At 43.1% G+C, this 20668-nt stretch overlaps 1 protein-coding gene across 4 annotated transcripts in view; it reads right to left on the bottom strand.

Annotated features, from left to right (window-relative positions):
- The window catches only part of CLIP2 (CAP-Gly domain containing linker protein 2), a 400768-nt gene that overhangs the window by 123872 nt on the left and 256228 nt on the right, over positions 1-20668 (bottom strand). For all 4 annotated transcript variants that reach the window (XM_069226902.1, XM_069226900.1, XM_069226903.1 and 1 more), the window contains one exon: positions 6195-6255. In XM_069226902.1, the coding sequence (XP_069083003.1) occupies positions 6195-6255 (61 nt within the window). The remainder of the gene's footprint in view (positions 1-6194; positions 6256-20668) is intronic.

Genomic DNA, 20668 nt, shown 5'->3' with positions numbered 1-20668 from the left:
CAAGAGCAGTACTAAGACATGCATCTATGAAGCATGCATCAGCACTGACGTGCTAGGCCAGCATAAGACCCATATATGTCAACATACACTAGGAATGAACTGACTTGGCAGCACAAAGCCACGTTTGAGGCACGACTCCCCTCTAAGTTATCCTCTCATTCGGGGCATATACACACGAAAGTGATTCAGCAGCATGAGCTGTAAGACAATGTACAACAGCAATAAAGCGCTGAGTAGCATAAGGTGAACAGCAGCATATCTGAGCCGTGAAATAACAGTGAGGCAGATGTATAAACTGCATAAATCAGCAGTAAACTGAAAAGCAGCTTCGGATCTATATCGTAATATACTAGTAACAAAGAGACTTAGCAGCATAGGATCTATGGCAGAATATATAAGCAATGAAGAGACTTGGCCGCATAGGATCTACGGCAGAATATATAAGCAATGAAGAGACCTGGCCGCATAGGATCTACGGCAGAATATATAAGCAATGAAGAGACCTGGCCGCATAGGATCTACGGCAGAATATATAAGCAATGAAGAGACTTGGCCGCATAGGATCTATGGCAGAATATATAAGCAATGAAGAGACTTGGCCGCATAGGATCTACAGCAGAATATATAAGCAATGAAGAGACCTGGCCGCATAGGATCTACGGCAGAATATATAAGCAATGAAGAGACCTGGCCGCATAGGATCTACAGCAGATATATAAGCAATGAAGAGACTTGGCCGCATAGGATCTACGGCAGAATATATAAGCAATGAAGAGACCTGGCCGCATAGGATCTATGGTAGAATATATAAGCAATGAAGAGACCTGGCCGCATAGGATCTATGGCAGAATATAGAAGCAATGAAGAGACTTGGCCGCATGGGATCTACGGCAGAATATATAAGCAATGAAGAGACTTGGCCGCATGGGATCTACGGCAGAATATATAAGCAGTGAAGGGACTTTGCCGCGTAAGATATATTGGCAGAATATATAAGCAATGAAGAGACTTGGCTGCATAGGATCTATGGCAGAATATATAAGCAATGAAGAGACTTGGCCGCATAGGATCTATGGCAGAATATATAAGCAATGAAGAGACTTGGCCGCATAGGATCTATGGCAGAATATATATGCAATGAAGAGACTTAGCAGCATAGGATCTATGGCAGAATATTTAAGCAATGAAGAGACTTGACCGCATCGGATCTACGGCAGAATATATAAGCAATGAAGAGACGTGGCCGCATAGGATCTACGGCAGAATATATAAGCAATGAAGAGACTTGACCGCATAGGATCTACGGCAGAATATATAAGCAATGAAGAGACTTGACCGCATAGGATCTACGGCAGAATATATAAGCAATGAAGAGACTTGGCCGCATAGGATCTACGGCAGAATATATAAGCAATGAAGAGCCTTGGCCGCATGGGATTTGTAGCAGACTGTATCAGCAATGAACAGACCTGGTAGCATGGAATCTGTGGCAGAATTTGTTAGCAATGAAGGGAGTTGGCAGGATGGGACCTATGACAGAATATATAAGCAATAAAGAGACTAGGCAGCCTGGGACCTATGGTAGAATTGTTAACGAAGCAGTGACAGTGCAATAAGAGATCTCAAGTAGAATACACCAACACTGAAGAGACTTTGCAGCATGGGATCTATGACACAATATATAAAAAATGAAGTGCTCTTGCAGCAAGGAGCTACGGTAGAATTATAGGTAAAAAAAGTGAGAATAAGAATTCTATTGTAGACTAAGTCAGCAATAAAGAGACTTGGCTCATGGGACCTATGGTGAAATATACCAGCAATAAATGTGATCAAGAACAGAATATACCAGTAATGAACAGCCGTAGCAGCCTGGGATCTGTAGCAGAATGAATCGGAAATGAAGTATGCAGCTTTGGGTTGGTAATAGAATATACTGACAACGAAGAGACTGGCAACACAGGATCTCTGGCATGATATTTCAAAATGGGATATCAAGCCTGGGATATAGACCCGCATATCACCAATGAAGTGACTTGGCAGCATAAAGTAATGGATAGTAAATATAAGCAATATGATGATTTGACTTCATGAGATCCCTGTTAGATTATATTATCAATCACGAGACTTGGAAGCAGGAAACCAAGAATAGACAACACTAAAGGTACTTAGTAGCCTGAGACATACAACAGTAATCGCCAGCACCGATGTGAACGCCTACTGCGCGCAGCATACAACATGAAACTGGATAGTCCTCTGCACCACAACATAGCACTTGTACCATATCATGCTCTTCTCAGCGTTTTAGCAGCAAATATCCTGTTTGTTTCCAAGATCGCTTAGGTCCATCTGCGAATGGCCTGGGAGCCTGCATCATTGGATCATGTCCTCATAATAAGCTTAATGCTGCACGGCTGCACTCCTAGGACAGGGCCAGAAGCGGCTCACAGGGCTGGTTCTGCTATCTGCTGCCTCCTGTTTGATTCCAATGATCCAGCATTAATGCATTAATGCTCCCGCCTCTGCCCCCCTCCTTCAGAAATGTACAGCCACGCTGGAGTACGAAATGAACAATTCCTGCATCAGCTTAAAATAGATCTGCCTCATTTACAAGCATAAGCATATTCGCTCTTCCGCTGGGTTGCATCTTCCATGATAAAGGCTGAATTTATACTGGAAGCCGAGAAAATGCATTACAGCCAGGAAATAGCAGTGATTGAATATTGTCAGTACTGCAGTGGCTTCCTCAAGCGAGCTTTGCCAATAATATATCAAGGATATTTGATTTTCATTAAGATTTGGCCCAGAATCTAACATGAGCCTGTGGTAAGTGATAATGAACCCTTTGTACCTGTGAATGTCTTCTACATCATGGCTGGTGAACCTCACGCTGACTTTTCCTGCAAGAAGATGAATGATTCAAGAATCAAAACCCGAGTTATCTGATTCCAGAACGATTTTCCTAATATCTGCTTTTGTAGAAATTGTTTTTACTCTCTTCACAAGTACCAGGCATCAGTAGGCCTAAATTTACTGAATCCAGATAGTAGGAAACCTGACTGGGCTTTCCACCGAGGCGGTGCTGCATCTGTGATGCAAAGGACGAAATGACAATAAATAGGAAGAAGCATTGGCAAAGCCAATAGTTCACACGTTTGGGACCCACAGAATTTGCCAGTGGTTAAGCCATGGAGCACAACATCCCTCATCCTCGATGCTCTGATACCTGGATACAGAATGTCCAAAAAAGCTTTTGATGCAGCCGGCCGCATCATTTAGTAGGCTTGTGCAACATGCTTGTATGCACCTACTAAATTACGTGGATACTGGTTTTTTTTTTCCTTTTTAGCTACCGATCCTAGCTGGATCGGTATCTAAAAAGATAAAACATGTAAACCCGTTCTTTTTTTAAGTTGGTAGGGGAAGAAACCCTGGGGGCTGCACAGAGACATAAGCAACACGGGGCACGAGAGACGGAAGCAACAAGGGGCGCTGGTGGGAAGTAGTTTTTTTAAGCGGGTGGGGGAAGCAACACACAGGTACAAGAACCATGGGGTGCACTGTGGCGGCGGAAGCAACATGTGGGATGAGGGGCAGAAGCAACATGAGGGAGCAGGTAGGCAAACAACACAGGGATGTAGGAGGGGGATCTAATGTGTGAAAGAAAGCAACGTGGAGCTGGCAAGGAGAAAGCACATAAGGCAAGAAGGCAACGTGGTGGGAGTGGAGAAAAAGCAGAAAGGCGAGGGCGAGGAACACAGAGCACCCCAGGGGAGAAGCACACGAGGGAGACAGTAGGAAAATGCATGATTCTCGTAGAGTGTTTCAATAAAAAGATAAAAGTAGCGCATAAAAAAGTGAGCAAAGACACAGTAATGCGACCACGTTCTAGGGGTTGGACAAACACAAGAAGAGGAATGAAAGCACATACAGCTATTGAATAAGAAGCAAGCCAACAAGCGTGGCAAAGTAGCCAACCAATGTTAAGCAATGGGCGTACTCTAAACTCACTGACAATATGTCTTGCAACAGACAGCACATTCGCTGTCTTAGGTGGGATCTAATTAAAAAATGCAAAATCTCTGCCAGGAATAAGATGTTTACACAGATGAATAATAATCTCATATAATATTCAATGTGCAGGATTGTTAGATCTGACTTGACATTTTTTAGAATAAACATAAATTGGTCTTGGCCTCCGCCCAGAGCAGTATTTCTCCCTCACCTCATGCTACTCTGCTGTTTGAGGAACTATTTAACATCTCAGAAAATGTACTAAATCATAAAAAACAATACTTTTTGTTTTATTTTTTTAAAATACAGCAGGCTTTTTAAAAATGTTTTTGTCAAGACTGAACACTACAAACCAGACGTATTGATTTGCCAATGTTTGTTAAATATTGTGAATGCAATAGAATCGTACTTCAGTGCTCATGGCATTTGCTGGAACAACTGATCTGAAGTCACTGAGATGGCAGCCAATTGAGCGCCCCTTGCAGTAAATTGTTTAAGACCTTCTGTCAGACACACAAATACTGTTGGGGCTGACTCATTCTTTCATCCTTCCTAACTGATTACCTTATTACCATATACTTGGGTAATAGTATAGTACTTAGAAGCAGCGTGCATTTTGTGTGGGGAGCTATACGTACAAGATAGACTGTTTTCAGTTAAATAGAGGGATGCTGCTGGAGCTGATTTGGACAACGTGACCACAGAGTGAGGCTCACACTAAGTGACTGATACTAAGACATGAAACACACTCTCAGTGGGTGAAACAACGCACCCAGACGTGAAACTCACACCTGATGAAAGACACTGCGAAACCGATGACTGAGACTGTTCTCCAAGATTTGGGTGTCACACTAAAATAGTGTGACTATGCACTAAATGGGGTTACAAAGGAAATGGGTGAGAATGTGCTGTGTGTGACTGTGTGACAAATCCTACACCTCAGACTCGGTGAGTGACATTGTGCTTGTTTCTCTTGTCTGTCCCTCTCTTTGCCCATGTAGTTCTATGGTTTTCGCTGGTTTTACTATGCTCAGTGGTCTGCAAGCTCTGGTAGGAGAGCTCCTCGCAGTCTGCCCCTGCATTCTGTGCCTCAGGCACGGTACTCCAGCTTTGGGATGCAGGATGTCAAACCACCAGAAACATACAGTACCAAAAGAAGCTAAATATGCTACTTGACGGAGACTAACATTAAAAATCTTAAAATATATTTGCAAACAAATGTCAACACATGACTTATGAAATTCAATCAAACAATCCCCACGTTTCAGGATACACCACAGAGTTATTATTGGGGCATTTTCTAAACTCGACTATGGTAAAGCTGCATAAGGCCATCTTCCCCAGTATGAAACTGCCCAACCAAGGTATGCGCAAACCGCTGCAGCTCGCCTCATGACGACACAGCACTTCCTGGGAGGACTTAGATCCTCACTCTAGCTGCGTGTGGAAAAGGAGATTCCCTTTTTAAGTTTTGTGTCAACAGTTTAGCTCTACAATATATGCAACAGGACATCATTAGACACTGCCTGCCTGAACTCCTAGATCATCTGTTCTCTGGCTTGTGAGGATTCTGAAAACTCGGCTGCAGTTGAAAGGTGACCACTGATTCTCAGTGATACAGCCCAAGAAGTGGAACCCATTCACTTTAATTACAAAATAAACCTACTCTCACGAAATTCCCAAAAGCTGTCAAAATGTATCGTTTCACCGTCAGTCAGTGAACAGGTATCTTGTCAGCTTGTTTTTATTGTTTTTTTCTATTTATGCTCAGTTGGGAACCTAGAAACGTTTGATGTTTCTGGTAAATGCCAACTAAATAAATAAAATTAAAGTAAAAACGGAAATAAATACATATATAAAGCAAATTACAAGCTGTACATTGGCCAATTTACATTGTAGTATAGAATTCAGCCTGTTCTTTTAAGTGAACGACACAATGCCTTGACATATTCCAACCTTACATGGTAGGTGGTGCCGTCTCAGTGCAATGTTTTGCTTTATAGAATACAACGATGTAAACATTCCTCAACTGTCCCTTTGGTTGAGACAAGCAATGCATTCACCTTATGGCACCTCCCCCAGCAAGGCAATCTCTAGCCCGAATGAATTCCCAGAGCAAAACACAGCTGTGCATATCCAGTGATTGCTTCCCCGAGGAGTGAGCATGCAGAGGCAGGCCTTACCTCCAGATCGCCCTTCGTAATGGATTCTTCTTCTACTCGGAACTGCAGGTCTTCCACCTTCCTGCAATCAGAAGAGACAGGCATCACCGGGCATGGTACCGTAAAAGTAATCACAGCTTCTTAAACTGGCACATTTGCCATTTTTATTCATATGCAGAGAGAAACTGTTTGTCCAGTCTACACGTTCAATCTATAGGATACCTTTAAATCTTTGGAAAAGTGCTTTGCATGAGAGTTCCAAGGTCACCTACAATCTAGGCTAGAACAATCAATCCTAACAGAATTAATCATAAACTTGCTGAACTCAATCATCAAGTTGGCCAGAGAGGCAGCATTGGCCTTGAATGTGTTCTACCCCCTCTTGTCTAATCTCAGTCAACAAGATAAACGTAAGACACACAAACCAAATTTGCCTTCACTATCATTACTGCGTCAATGGTCTCTACATTTGATTTAAACTCAATCGAGGGGACATTGGCGGGAGCTTTGCTGCTGTCCCTTACAGAGGCAGGAGAATAATATGCAGGTCGTGGGGAAATGAGGAAACTAGCCTGTAGATAATAGGAGCTGGCCTGAAGATGACGAGGATTTAGAAGACACTAGGTAGCACATGATAAAGCACGAAAGACAAAAAAGAGGGGTAGCGTTCATGAGCAACAAGTAGTTAAAGTATGACGACTAGTAGCATGCAAATGAGAAACATACTGAAGCCATGAAATCACAGGATATCGCTGATGGTGAGGGCATGGAAGACGGGCTCACAGATGATAAATACATGGAAAATAAGAGTATGGAAACTATTGCGGGATCCAGATCACAAAGGCATAGGCGTCATGAAACACAGCTGATGAGTTAGGGTGACATGACACCATAAATAATAAGGAGATGAAATACATGAAGCCACAGATAAGGACATGGAAACATGGGACCACAGATGTAAAGGACATGGAAGACAGGAGAACACAGATAATAACAATTTAGAAGAAAATGGATCACAGATGATAAGGATATAGAACTTAGAAGAAAAGGGATCACAGATGATAAGAATATAGAAGACAGGAGACCACCGATGAAAAGGATATGGGATACATGGGACCACCGTTTATAAGTACATGGACGATAGTGAGAACATAGAAGACAGAATATCATGGATGACAAGGCCACGGGAGACAGGGAATTATGGGTGATAAGGACATGGAAAACAGGAGCCCACAAATGATAAGGATATGGAATACAGGAGACCATAGATAAGGGCATGAAAACCATGGAATCACAGCTGTTAAGTGCATGGAAGATAGAAGACCACAGATGATAAGGTCAAGAAAGACAACAAGCTGTGGATGATAAGAACATGGGACGCATAAGAAAACAGATGATAAGGACATGGGAGGCAGTGGATCACAGATAATAAGGACATGGACAACAGCTAATCACTGATGACAGGAACATTGAAGACAACTGATTCATATGATAAGGGCATGAAACACAGGGGACCATAAATGATAAGGGCTTAAAAGAAAGGAGATAGCAAATGATCAGGGAACGGAAGACACTAGCCTGTAAAGAGTGAGTGCATGAAAGACAAGAGATCAGGTCACAAGAGACAGTAGCCTGCAGACAGATCAAGGACGAAACTTCACTATACACGATAAATGCCAGGTGGATACTGAGGACACAGATATCCAGGTGCCACTAAGGATACTCCCAAATTATCAACATATGAGTACCATTGGCAGATACTGTATTAGAATTAATAAAAGATCATCAATACACTGTGCCATCTTTCACAGTATTCTCATTTGTGTGCACAAAATAAAATGTTTTTTAAACCCCAGATAAGCTAGTTAAATAATTTTAACCCGTATCAGCCTCTTATATAGTGATACAAAACAGCATGTAAAAAAACACTAAACCACATGGAAGTACTCTCCACATTCTTTGCTAAACAACTGCAGTGGCTCCCTACTGAGAACAGATTTAAACATAAAGAGCATCTTTTGATGAGCATTCTAGAGATCGGGTCCATTCTAACTACAAGTAATTCCCTTCAATCCAAAAGACATCCAAGATCTGAAAAAGGTGTCCTATCTTCAAAGCGTAAAATAAAAATAATTTAAAAAAAAGGACAACTGAACTTCGACCTGGATCTTCCTGGTCCCTGACTACAGGCTGACCTCAGAACTCAACCTTCATAAGAATCTACATAGTCTATTAGTAAAGGAACAATCTTTCTGCTAACCAGCAACCCCCTGTTAAACTATAGATCTAAACTGAACCCTGTCTGCTTGGTTAGCCATTTGTTTGTTATATAGATTTGGATGCAGCAATCCAGCACTAATTGAAAGGAACAAATAACAAAAAAAGCTAAAGGTAGAGAGCCTACTTGAACTTAAATGTGCATGCCCATGTTGACCTCCCACCTTACACCAAAAGATGAAGCTTCAAAATGAGCTTAGTTTGTAATTAGGAATTGTTCTGTTTAGCCAAGGTCTCCTAATGTCATAGACATTACTAACAATATATAACAGTTTTTGCTAATATCTTAATCGAATATGGACATTACGAAGAGTCATCTCTTTTTTTTTTAGAAGGGTCTTTTTTAAGAAGAGCTTTAAGATTTAGAAAGCTAACCAAGTGTCTACAAAAAGGAAGCTGCAATCAGCTTGATGGACCAGAAGAACGGGGAAAACCATATCCACAGTTACAACTGAAGTAGTGGACAACAAGGAAGACAACAAGTAGGACGATCACTCAAAATAAACAAATGGTGGATTCCATTTGGCCTCACAGACTTAGTTACTAAAATATGAAGGTCCCTCTTGCAATATCTAACTGTGGTTATTCCTTATTCCTGCTGCCTTTCACAAATCTTTAACTGCATAAGTTTAGTTTAAGAATTTATAAAGCGCGTAGTGACCCGAAGGCATCCCAGCGCTAACCTAACCTGACCGGTGCTGTCACTAGGAGAGTTGAGAGCGCTACCTACAGAAAAGAATAGTCTTGAGTTTTTTCCTAAAAAGTAGTTCTGAATGTTCCTGACGTAGATCGGAAGGAAGATCATTCCAAAGACGGGCGGCCTTGGTAAGGAAGGAGTTGGCCCCCCAAGCTCTCTTAGACCTCAAGATGGTCACAAGACGAGAGGAGGAGGACCTCAGACTTCGAGAAGGAACATAAAGACATAGCCGCTTTCTAAAGAACATTGGGCCCTTATGTTGAAGAGCTCTATGAACAATGCATAGGGCCTTAAAATAGGTACGTTGCTTGAAGGGGAGCCAATGAAGCGAGGAAAGAGCAGGTTTAGCGGATACATGTCTGGGAAGATTGACAAGAAGCCGGGCGGCTGCGTTCTGGACTGTTTGTAGCCTTTTTATAACATAAGCCGGGGCGCTGAGAAAAAGTGAGTGATGATTGATTGATTGTGCTTATAATCATTGTTTTAAAAATGTGCAATGTGTGAAAGTCATGACTGAAAGCATTAATAATAATAACAAATCAAAAAAGAACTTAGCAGTTTCTTTGGATGTCTAACCAGTGCTGTCAATTTTCTTTTTCCTCAGTCGGTCTGGGGAACATATGGTGAATCCTACACTAGAGAAATGCTAAATTCATCAAGAACTAGGGAACATGACCACAGCTACCACATCAAACCCATAATGTTGCTTTCAACTGCTGGGGTTAGACAATAACATCACCCACCAGCTGAAAGGCTGAGTTTAGAATTCACAAGGCATCTTGCTGTCAGGATGTGGTTGCTAAACCTGGGGATAATCTGAATTGACAGTGTTTGGTGGCTCTGGGTCTGCGTGTAGTGCAAGTAAGAATAAACAGCCCTTAAGATTAATGTCAAATCATACGGAGGATTAAAGATGACAGCGTGGCATATGAGACTGTGTATATGTGACGTTATGTAAAAGAGGGAGGATTCTGGGATTTATTCTGAACATGCCACCAGCACTCTAAACCAGGCTCCTCCAATGAGTAGCTCGTGAGATACTGGCAGCTCTCCAGCTGCCAGAAGTAGCTCTCCCATGTCAAGTCAAGTCTACTAAATAAGAAGCTTTTGCTTGACTGAATTAATATATGTATCCCAATATTGAAAAATTTGTATTTCAAACAAGAATGTGTGTATTTTCAGAACTGGTAAACTCATGGTTGAATTTCCAAAATATATGTTAAGCTGATATTTGAGTGATAAATCACGTGGTGCTGGGGAGGTTTATTACTAATACTATTACCTTGGTGCCAGGGACATTTAAGCTATGGCTCTTGTGTATTACGCTTGTCAAGGCATTTCCAAATTGACAGTGCATTTTTTACAGTACTGCTGGCTACCCTGCCTGATGTGGGTGGGATTATTATGGGTATTTTCACATAGCCGGACAACCTACAATCTTGTCTGATGTAATCACCATTAAAACACTAATGATATTATTAGCTCATGTGTGTATATATATATATATATATATATATATATATATATATATATATATATATATATATATATATATATGTGGAAAATGTCACTTACCCAGTGTACATCTGTTCGTGGCATTAGTCGCTGCAGATTCACATGCTGTGCACAGTCCGCCGTCTGGTGTTGGGCTCGGAGTGTTACAAGTTGTTTTTCTTCGAAGAAGTCTTTTCGAGTCACGAGACCGAGGGACTCCTCCCATTTCGATTCCATTGCGCATGGGCGTCGACTCCATCTCAGATTGTTTTCCCCGCAGAGGGTGAGGTAGGAGTTGTGTATGTTAGTAATAGTGCCCATGCAATGGAATGAATACGTATGTACATAATAAAGGTTAAAGTAATATATTTACAAATGTACAAATGTTCAAGATCTACTTCTAAACGGCTACAGGCTCCCGGGGAGGCGGGTGGGCGCATGTGAATCTGCAGCGACTAATGCCACGAACAGATGTACACTGGGTAAGTGACATTTTCCGTTCGATGGCATGTGTAGCTGCAGATACACATGCTGTGCATAGACTAGTAAGCAGTTATCTCCCTAAAAGCGGTGGTTCAGCCTGTAGGAGTTGAAGTAGTTTGAAATAATGTTCTTAGTACAGCTTGACCTACTGTGGCTTGTTGTGCAGTTAACACATCTACACAGTAGTGCTTGGTAAATGTATGAGGCGTAGACCATGTTGCTGCCTTACATATTTCGTTCATTGGAATATTTCCTAGAAAGGCCATGGTAGCACCTTTCTTTCTGGTTGAGTGTGCCTTTGGTGTAATAGGCAGCTCTCTCTTTGCTTTAAGATAGCAGGTTTGAATACACTTAACTATCCACCTAGCAATGCCTTGTTTTGAAATTGGATTTCCTGTATGAGGTTTTTGAAAGGCAATAAATAGTTGTTTTGTTTTTCTAATTAGTTTTGTTCTGTCAATGTAGTACATTAGTGCTCTTTTGATGTCTAATGTATGTAGTGCTCTTTCAGCTACAGAATCTGGCTGTGGGAAGAACACTGGTAATTCTACTGTTTGATTTAAGTGGAACGGTGAGATAACCTTTGGTAAAAATTTTGGATTTGTCCTTAGAACTACTTTATTTTTATGTATTTGAATAAATGGTTCTTGTATGGTAAATGCTTGAATCTCACTCACTCTTCTTAGAGATGTGATGGCAATCAAAAATGCAACTTTCCACGTTAAGTATTGCATTTCACAAGAATGCATGGGCTCGAAAGGTGGACCCATGAGTCTTGTTAAGACAATGTTGAGGTTCCATGAAGGAACAGGTGGTGTTCTTGGTGGTATGATTCTCTTTAAGCCTTCCATAAACGCTTTAATGACTGGTATTCTAAATAGTGAAGTTGAATGAGTAATTTGCAGGTAAGCTGATATTGCGGTGAGATGTATCTTTATGGAAGAGAAAGCTAGATTTGATTTTTGCAAATGTAGTAAATATCCTACTATATCTTTTGGAGATGCGTGTAATGGCTGAATTTGATTATTCTGGCAGTAATACACAAATCTTTTCCACTTATTTGCATAGCAGTGTCTAGTGGTAGGTTTCCTAGTTTGTCTTATGACCTCCATACATTCTTGTGTGAGGTCTAAGTGTCCGAATTCTAGGATTTCAGGAGCCAAATTGCTAGATTCAAAGATGCTGGATTTGGATGTCTGATCTGTTGTTTGTGTTGTGTTAACAGATCTGGTCTGTTGGGTAGTTTGACATGAGGTACTACTGATAGGTCTAGTAGTGTTGTGTACCAAGGTTGCCTTGCCCATGTTGGTGCTATTAGTATGAGTTTGAGTTTGTTTTGACTCAACCTGTTTACTAGATATGGAAGGAGAGGGAGAGGGGAAAAGCGTACGCAAAGATCCCTGACCAGTTCATCCATAGAGCATTGCCTTGGGATTGATCTTGTGGGTACCTGGATGCGAAGTTTTGGCATTTTGAGTTTTCCTTTGTTGCAAATAGATCTATTTGAGGTGTCCCCCAAATTTGAAAGTAATTGTTTAGTATTTGGGGGTGAATTTCCCATTCGTGGGTTTGTTGGTGATCTCGAGAGAGATTGTCTGCCAACTGGTTCTGAATCCCTGGAATAAATTGTGCTATTAGGCGAATGTGGTTGTGAATCGCCCAATGCCATATTTTTTGTGTTAGGAGGCACAACTGTGTCGAGTGTGTCCCTCCTTGTTTGTTTAGATAATACATTGTTGTCATGTTGTCTGTTTTGACAAGAATGTATTTTTGGGTTATTATGGGTTGAAATGCTTTCAGCACCAGAAACACTGCTAACATTTCTAAGTGATTTATGTGAAACTGTCTCTGATGTATGTCCCATTGTCCTTGGATGCTGTGTTGATTGAGGTGTGCTCCCCACCCTGTCATGGAAGCATCTGTCGTTATGACGTATTGTGGCACTGGGTCTTGGAAAGGCCGCCCTCGGTTTAAATTTGTACTGTTCCACCATAGAAGCGAGATGTATGTTTGGCGGTCTATCAACACCAGATCTAGAAGTTGACCCTGTGCTTGTGACCATTGTGATGCTAGGCACTGTTGTAAGGGCTGCATGTGCAATCTTGCGTTTGGGACAATGGCTATGCATGAAGACATCATGCCTAGGAGTTTCATTACCATTCTGACTTGTATCCAACACAAAAGATACATGGCCTGTATTACCTTGTGAAATGTTTGAACCCTTTGTGGACTTGGAGTGGCAATCCCTTTTGCTGTGTTGATTGTCGCTCCTAAGTATTGCTGTGTTTGGCACGGCAAAAGGTGTGACTTCGCGTAGTTGATGGAGAAACCTAGCTTGTGAAGGGTTTGTATGACATATTTTGTGTGCTGTGAACACTGTCTTAGCGTGTTGGTTTTGATTAACCAGTCGTCTAAGTACGGGAACACATGTATTTGCTGCCTTCTGATATGTGCAGCTACTACTGCCAGGCATTTTGTAAAAACTCTTGGTGCAGTTGTTATTCCGAATGGCAACACTTTGAATGGGTAATGTATTCCTTGGAATACGAACCTTAGGTATTTCCTGTGTGAAGGATGTATTGGTATATAGAAATACGCATCTTTTAGATCTAATGTTGTCATGTAGTCTTGCTGTTTGAGCAGTGGGATTACGTCTTGTAACGTGACCATGTGAAAGTGGTCTGATTTTATGTAGGTATTTAGTGTTCTGAGATCTAGTATTGGTCTCAGAGTTTTGTCCTTTTTGGGTATTAGAAAGTACAGTGAGTAAACTCATGGGTTTTTTTGTAGAATTGGTGCTAATTCTATTGTGTCTTTTTGTAGCAATGCTTGAACTTCTAGTCCTAGAAGATCTATATGTTGTTTTGACATATTGTGTGTTTTCGGTGGGACGTTTGGAGGGAATTGGCGAAATTCTATGCAATAACCATGCTGGATAATTGCTAAGACCCAAGTGTCTGTTGTTATTTCTTCCCAAAGTTTGTAAAATTGGCTTAGTCTTCCCCCCACAGGTGTTATGTGATGGGGTTGTGTGACTTGTGAGTCACTGTTTATTTTGAGGAGTTTTGGGGCCTTGGAATTTTCCTCGATTTCTTGGGAATTGGCCCCCTCTATATTGCCCCCGAAAACTTCCCCTCTGATATTGACCCTGGTAAGTAGGCCTTGTTTGTGAGGTTGTGGTTTCTGTGGGTTGACCTCGAAACCCTCCCCGAAAAGGTGTTTTCCGAAATGTGCCTCTGCTCTGCGGGGAGTAGAGTGCGCCCATGGCTTTGGCTGTATCGGTGTCTTTTTTGAGTTTCTCAATGGCAGTGTCTACCTCCGGCCCAAACAATTGCTGTTCATTAAATGGCATATTGAGCACAGCTTGTTGGATTTCTGGCTTGAACCCTGAAGTGCGCAGCCATGCGTGCCTTCGTATCGTGATTGCAGTGTTTATTGTCCTTGCAGCTGTATCTGCTGTATCCATGGAAGACCGTATCTGATTATTTGAGATACTTTGTCCCTCTTCCACCACTTGTTGCGCTCTTTTTTGGAACTCCTTGGGTAAGTGTTCGCTGAAATGTTGCATTTCATCCCAATGAGCTCTGTCGTATCTTGCCAAAAGTGCTTGTGAATTGGCAATACGCCATTGATTTGCTGCTTCTGCTGCAACCCTTTTTCCCGCAGCATCAAATTTGCGGCTCTCCTTGTCTGGAGGTGGTGCGTCTCCTGAGGTATGAGAGTTGGCTGTCTTACGAGCTGCCCCGACAACTACTGAATCTGGTGTTAGTTGTGTTGTAATATAGATTGGATCTGTTGGCAGTGGCTTGTACTTTTTCTCCACCCTTGGAGTTATGGCTCTGCCTTTAACTGGATCCTGAAATATTTGTTTTGAATGTCTTAGCATTCCTGGGAGCATGGGAAGGCTTTGGTACTGGTTATGGGTGGAGGATAGGGTGTTAAAGAGAAAGTCATCCTCAATTGGTTCAGAATGTAGGGTGACGTTGTGAAATTCGGCTGCCCTTGCGACCACCTGTGAGTAGGATGTACTGTCCTCAGGTGGTGACGGTTTTGTAGGATAGGAGTCTGGGCTGTTGTCAGACACTGGAGCATCGTAAAGGTCCCATGCATCGGGATCATCCTGACTCATTGTGGTATGAGCTGGTGAGTGCATCAGTGGTGGAGTTGTTGGTGGTGATGCATGTGTTGATGGTGGTGGAGAAGGTGGTGGGGTTGTTTTCCTTGCCACCTTTGCTTGTGGTTGCTTGTCCTTTTGTTGAAAGGCAAGTTTCGTTTTAATTTTGATTGGGGGAAGAGTGGTTATCTTCCCTGTGTCCTCATGAATATGAAGCCTCCTTTGCTTGTAGTCAGGCTCTACAGCTTGAAGCTCCTCTCCAAATCTATGTAATTGGGAGGTTAATCCTTGTTCCTCTGTATAGGAACTAGTTTTCGGCTCCGAGGCTGGATGTTTCGGAACCGAAACCTTTTCGGAAGTCTTTTTAGGCTCTGAAGAAACCTTCTTTGCTTTCGGCGTGGTGTCTCGGTGCCGAAATTCTTCGGTGTCGCTGTCTCTGTGCCGAAGTTTCTCGGAGCCGCTGTCTCGGCTCCGAGATTGCTGTGTGGCGGTATCTCGACCGGAGTCGGAAGACTTCGACACCAGCATGCCCTTTTTCGGTGCCTTGGATCGGTCACCTAGTTTTCGGGTTGAGCCATGGCCTGTTGGCGGTGGCGTCCCTTGGGCTTTTGTGGACTTCTCGTGAGTCTTGATTTTCGACGTCTTACTCACGGTTTTGGGTGTTTCTTCGGCGTTGAGTTCTTCAGAATCCGACTCGTGGATGGAGAAAGCCTCTTCTTCCTCCTCGAAACGTTCTTGACCTGTCGGCGTGGACGCCATTTGTAGTCTCCTGGCTCTTCGGTCTCTCAGCATCTTCCCCGACCGAAACGCTCGACAGGCTTCACAAGTATCCTCCTTGTGCTCGGGGACAAGCACAAGTTACAGACCAGATGCTGATCCGTATACGGATACTTGTTATGGCATTTTGGGCAGAAGCGGAATGGGGTCCGTTCCATCAGCCTTGAAGTCGCACGTGGCCGGGCCGACCAGGCCCCGACGGGGGATCGAAAAAAACCCGAAGGGCCACCGGAGCTCTTCAAAATTCGGTGTTGATTTGTTTTAACTAACCCGATACCGAACGCAAACAATACCGACGTTTTTTTCCGAGATTCTAACTAACTTTCCGACCCGAAACACGGAGCGAAAAGGAACACGTCCTAACCCGATGGCGGAAAAAAAACAATCTAAGATGGAGTCGACGCCCATGCGCAATGGAACCGAAATGGGAGGAGTCCCTTGGTCTCGTGACTCGAAAAGACTTCTTCGAAGAAAAACAACTTGTAACACTCCGAGCCCAACACCAGACGGCGGACTGTGCACAGCATGTGTATCTGCAGCTACACATGCCATCGAACATATATATATATATGTGTTAGTCACACACAAGCAGACTAGGGCTAAGCATGTTGTCTGATACCCTCCTAGGGCATTCTAGTGCTAGTGGTTCATCAGTGCATGTGCTGTACATCTTCAGTAAGGCAATGTTCTGTAGCTGTAACTTTCTCAATATTATAATTTCCAAATTTGTATTTCTATTTACTTTTTTTTGTCAATGTTGGGAAGGGAAGGCCCCCTGCATGGTGCACTGTCATGTACCCTGCCTGATTGCCCAACTATGAATATCTGGTATCACAGTTTTTGGATTTCTATCCCCATGATCATGCTTATCTAGCATGTGCGTGAAAGCTGGTGCTTGTCCTTTGTCATGGATATGGACCTTAACCTATCCTAGACCTGAAGCATGCTCTCCATAGTGACAGTGGACTTCTGTCTCTGGCATAGGTTCTAGCAGGCAGAGAGGCAGTGGCAGCATACCATGTTTTAGTAATCCTATAGTATAACCAGACCTTTTTACCTGGGTCCTGGGAGTGGTGGCCTACCCGCCCACCCTTGTAATGTTCTACTGCCACAAGCTAACCTTGTCCTTGAGCAAACATGCTAGTGCAAGTTTGGTTCTGCGTGGTCTGCGCATTATACACAAAGTGTGGCTAAGTGAACCAGAGTGAAGGCGGTCTGTGGGTTGCATTTTGGAGATCCCTGAACTGTTCATGTGTACAAGATGGAGATGAGGTTATTTTTCCAGACTGCTCAAATGTATTGCTGAGATTTATTATACTGTAAGGAGGAGACAGACTTTCCCTTAGTAATTCAGTAAGGACCTTTTGCTGTTGAGGGCTGCTGATTAGTCCCCCTGAATAATGTAATTTGGTAGATTGTGGGTGTGAAAGGTGGGGCTGCTGTCTCTGTTGATTAGAGTGTTAAGGGCCCTTTAGAAGAGGCCCCCCTTTTGTCTCACTTTCTGATCATGGTTGGTGTGGCTACTGATAGCCAAGTACAGACTACTCACACGTTTTTGAGGCTCTGTTGTGGGTGCTGCAACCTGAAGATGGCTGTCTTATGGTGTTGCACCCTGTGAGGGGTATCACTCTGGACCAGGGCCCTGTAACCTTTTTTGTAATGAGGACTACTTATGAGCAATGAAAATCATCTCAAGCTACTAATATTAAAAATACTGTAATATTAACAACACCAGACAGGAATACATTAGTGGCCACGATTTGCATGATTGCTAGCAGTAATCCTCAGTTCTTCAGGCATGGTTGAAAGCAGTAATGTATGGAAGCCCTTGTTAATGTGGAATGCTTCTTGGTGAGTAATACATAACAGTCATAGTTGCAATGTCTCTGACACAAAAGTAATAATATTAGGAATAGGTCTTTCCAGTGCCTCATGATTTATCACTGAAATACCAGCTTGAAATATATTTTGAAAATTCTATCAATTTTCTGCAAATAGCAGCTAATAACCTTCTGAAAATACACACATTCTCATCTTGAATTTTGGTTTACATATATTAAAGCAACCTACCAATACCTTATAATTTAGTAGGCTGGGCTGCACACATGATAGCTACTTAAAGGTAGTTGGAGAGCTACCAGTAGCTCACGACCTTCTAGTTGGAGAAGTCTGCTCTAGACAAAGGCTGCGTCTGGAAGACAGCCTGAGCGGGACAAATGAGAGGGGAACCCACCAAAACCAGTTCTGAATAAGCATCACCTGTCTGCGGTACCTGTATAAGAGTTGAGCTATTGACCCACTTGTTGTTTCAGTTCAAATTCTCTCTGCCTAGGAGTAGGTGTTCGGCAGAGTACCTAGAGTACTACTACATTACCATAGTTAGTGTCATCTTGATAGCCTGATTTCCAAGGTGAAGAGACATCGCCTGGTGTCTGCCTGCAGAAAACATTGTCTCCCTGTCCTGGAACACCAGAAACTACCCTCTCTGGAAGAACAGGGAAGAAGTGAGCTAACCTGCAAGAGGAGCTGACTATCAGCAAGGGTAAGAGCAGCTGCCTCTGGTGCTGTAAGTCCATCTAAATGAAACTACCAAAGTTGTGGCTGAAGTGCTCCTTGCTCCAACCTGTTCTCTCTCACTGAAGTTGAGGATTCACAGCACTGATGATTTGTGCCCAAGCGGATCACCCTGTCAAAATCCACATGCTCACTCCATGGCACTTGCCCCAAGTTGGACTCTGCTGTTGTAGCTATGGTACTTGACCAGAGTGTGCCTGAGCCGTCGGCACCACTGAAGTAGATACTTTTGCCAAACTGTTGACAGTCCAAGTGTGTCTGAATGGACTATGTGCCTGGTAGCTCCACAGCACTCGCCCAACTTGTGGCCAAGAATGTTCCACCAAAATATTGTATCAAGCATATTAGGAGACAAAAATCTCTTAAATATTGTGATGCCAAATACAAAGAAACAGAATATAACATATAATAATATTGTGTCTAAAAATGTTTAACATTCTGTTGTTAAAAATATAATTCTGTGCAGTATTGTAATGTATGTCATTTTTAGGTCGCGCACTGACAGTGCATGCACTGTCTCTTTGAGACATTTTGTTTATTATCAGTGAGCTTACAACTCAGCCATTGTTTACCATTTGTTGGCTCCATTGCCAGGGTCATTTGGGTACTTATATTTGGGCAGCACTTGACGGCTTGACTTCCTTTTCATCTGGTTAACCCTCTCATGGTGCTTGGCCCAAGTACTTGTGTCCTTCTACTGTTTCTTATGTGGGAGCTACTTTTTTCTTCTTCTTCAGACAGTCCTTGTGAATGTGCATTTTTCTTTTTCACCTGGTTGCGTACATTTTTTTCTTTTTCTTTACGACATTACCCTGAAGTCAGCACCACCCTGCTGATTACGACCTGGTTCTCTGCCAGCCTTTTTATGGCGGAGAACAGGTGCAGGGGGCCATGGGGGGCCCTGCACTGCCCATGCAATTAGCATGGGCAGTACTGGGGTCCACCTGCCCAGCAACCTCGCAATGCTCAGCATTGCGAGGCTGCTAGTGCCCCCCTGTGGGTGGCAGCATTGCCGGCAGTTCGATTATAAGCCAGCAACAATGCTGCCGCCACTTTCCCGCTGGGTTGGGTTTCTGCCTGTCAACCCAGCAGGAAAGTCATAATGGGCCCGGCAGGGAGGTAGCCAGTATGGTGGCAGCCTCCCCGTCGGAAGTTCAACGGATGGGTCATCCCGTCCGCCGAACTGGTAATCAGGCTCTTAGTGATTTGCCCAGAATAACAGGATGTAGAGGCAGGGCTGGGCTTTCCAGCTCTAAAGTCGCCAGATCTGTTCGTAATGATACAAATAACAAAACTTTATTTCTCAGAAAACATACACTGCTAGTGCCTTCTTTGCCTTTCAGTCACACCGATACTCTAAATTATGTTTATTAGTTTACATCATTTAGTTTTTCCACATACTTTTCTTTAAGTGCGTGTCCAAACCTTTGTTGTTGCTTGGGAAAAGCTAAGCATTTATTGTTTCAATCATGTGTTTAAATTTGAGCACGCAATGACAATTGCTTTCATGTTTGTGTTCATTATGTATCAATTTATTTTTTACCATTAGTCCACTTTATGTACACGGCATACACACTTACATTCAAAGGCTAATTGATGTTTTAGGCATGGGCAGATTATGGGCCTCATTACAACATTGGCTGTCCTAGGACCACCAATGCCGTGGTGGCGGTTGCACTCCTGCGAGTCTGACTGCCAAATTACGACCCTGGCAGTTGGACTGCCGTGCCCGCCAGGAACATGGTTCTCGATGGGCTGATGGCGGTCACACTCGTGGTCAGCCATGGCGGCACCGAGTTCAGTGCTACTGTGCTGATCACAAGTCCAGTTTCCGCCAGCCTTTTCATGGCAGGGACCCCGCCATGAAAAGGCTGGCGGAAATACCACCGCCATGGGGCCCCCTGCACTTCCCAAGACAATGCTGCGGGCAGTTCAGGGACCCCCTAACCAGCACCCTCGGAATATGGAATGCGGAATACAGGATGCAGACAATGCGCATTCTGAGGGTGCTGTAGTGCTACGGTATTGGCCTCGACTCCCTCAAGGGAGCCGAGGCCAATACCGTAGCACTGTTCCCGC

This window comes from Pleurodeles waltl, chromosome 3_2 (genome assembly GCF_031143425.1).
Source record: "Pleurodeles waltl isolate 20211129_DDA chromosome 3_2, aPleWal1.hap1.20221129, whole genome shotgun sequence".
NCBI lineage: Eukaryota > Metazoa > Chordata > Amphibia > Caudata > Salamandridae > Pleurodeles > Pleurodeles waltl.
This window is presented reverse-complemented; position numbering and strand designations above follow the sequence as displayed.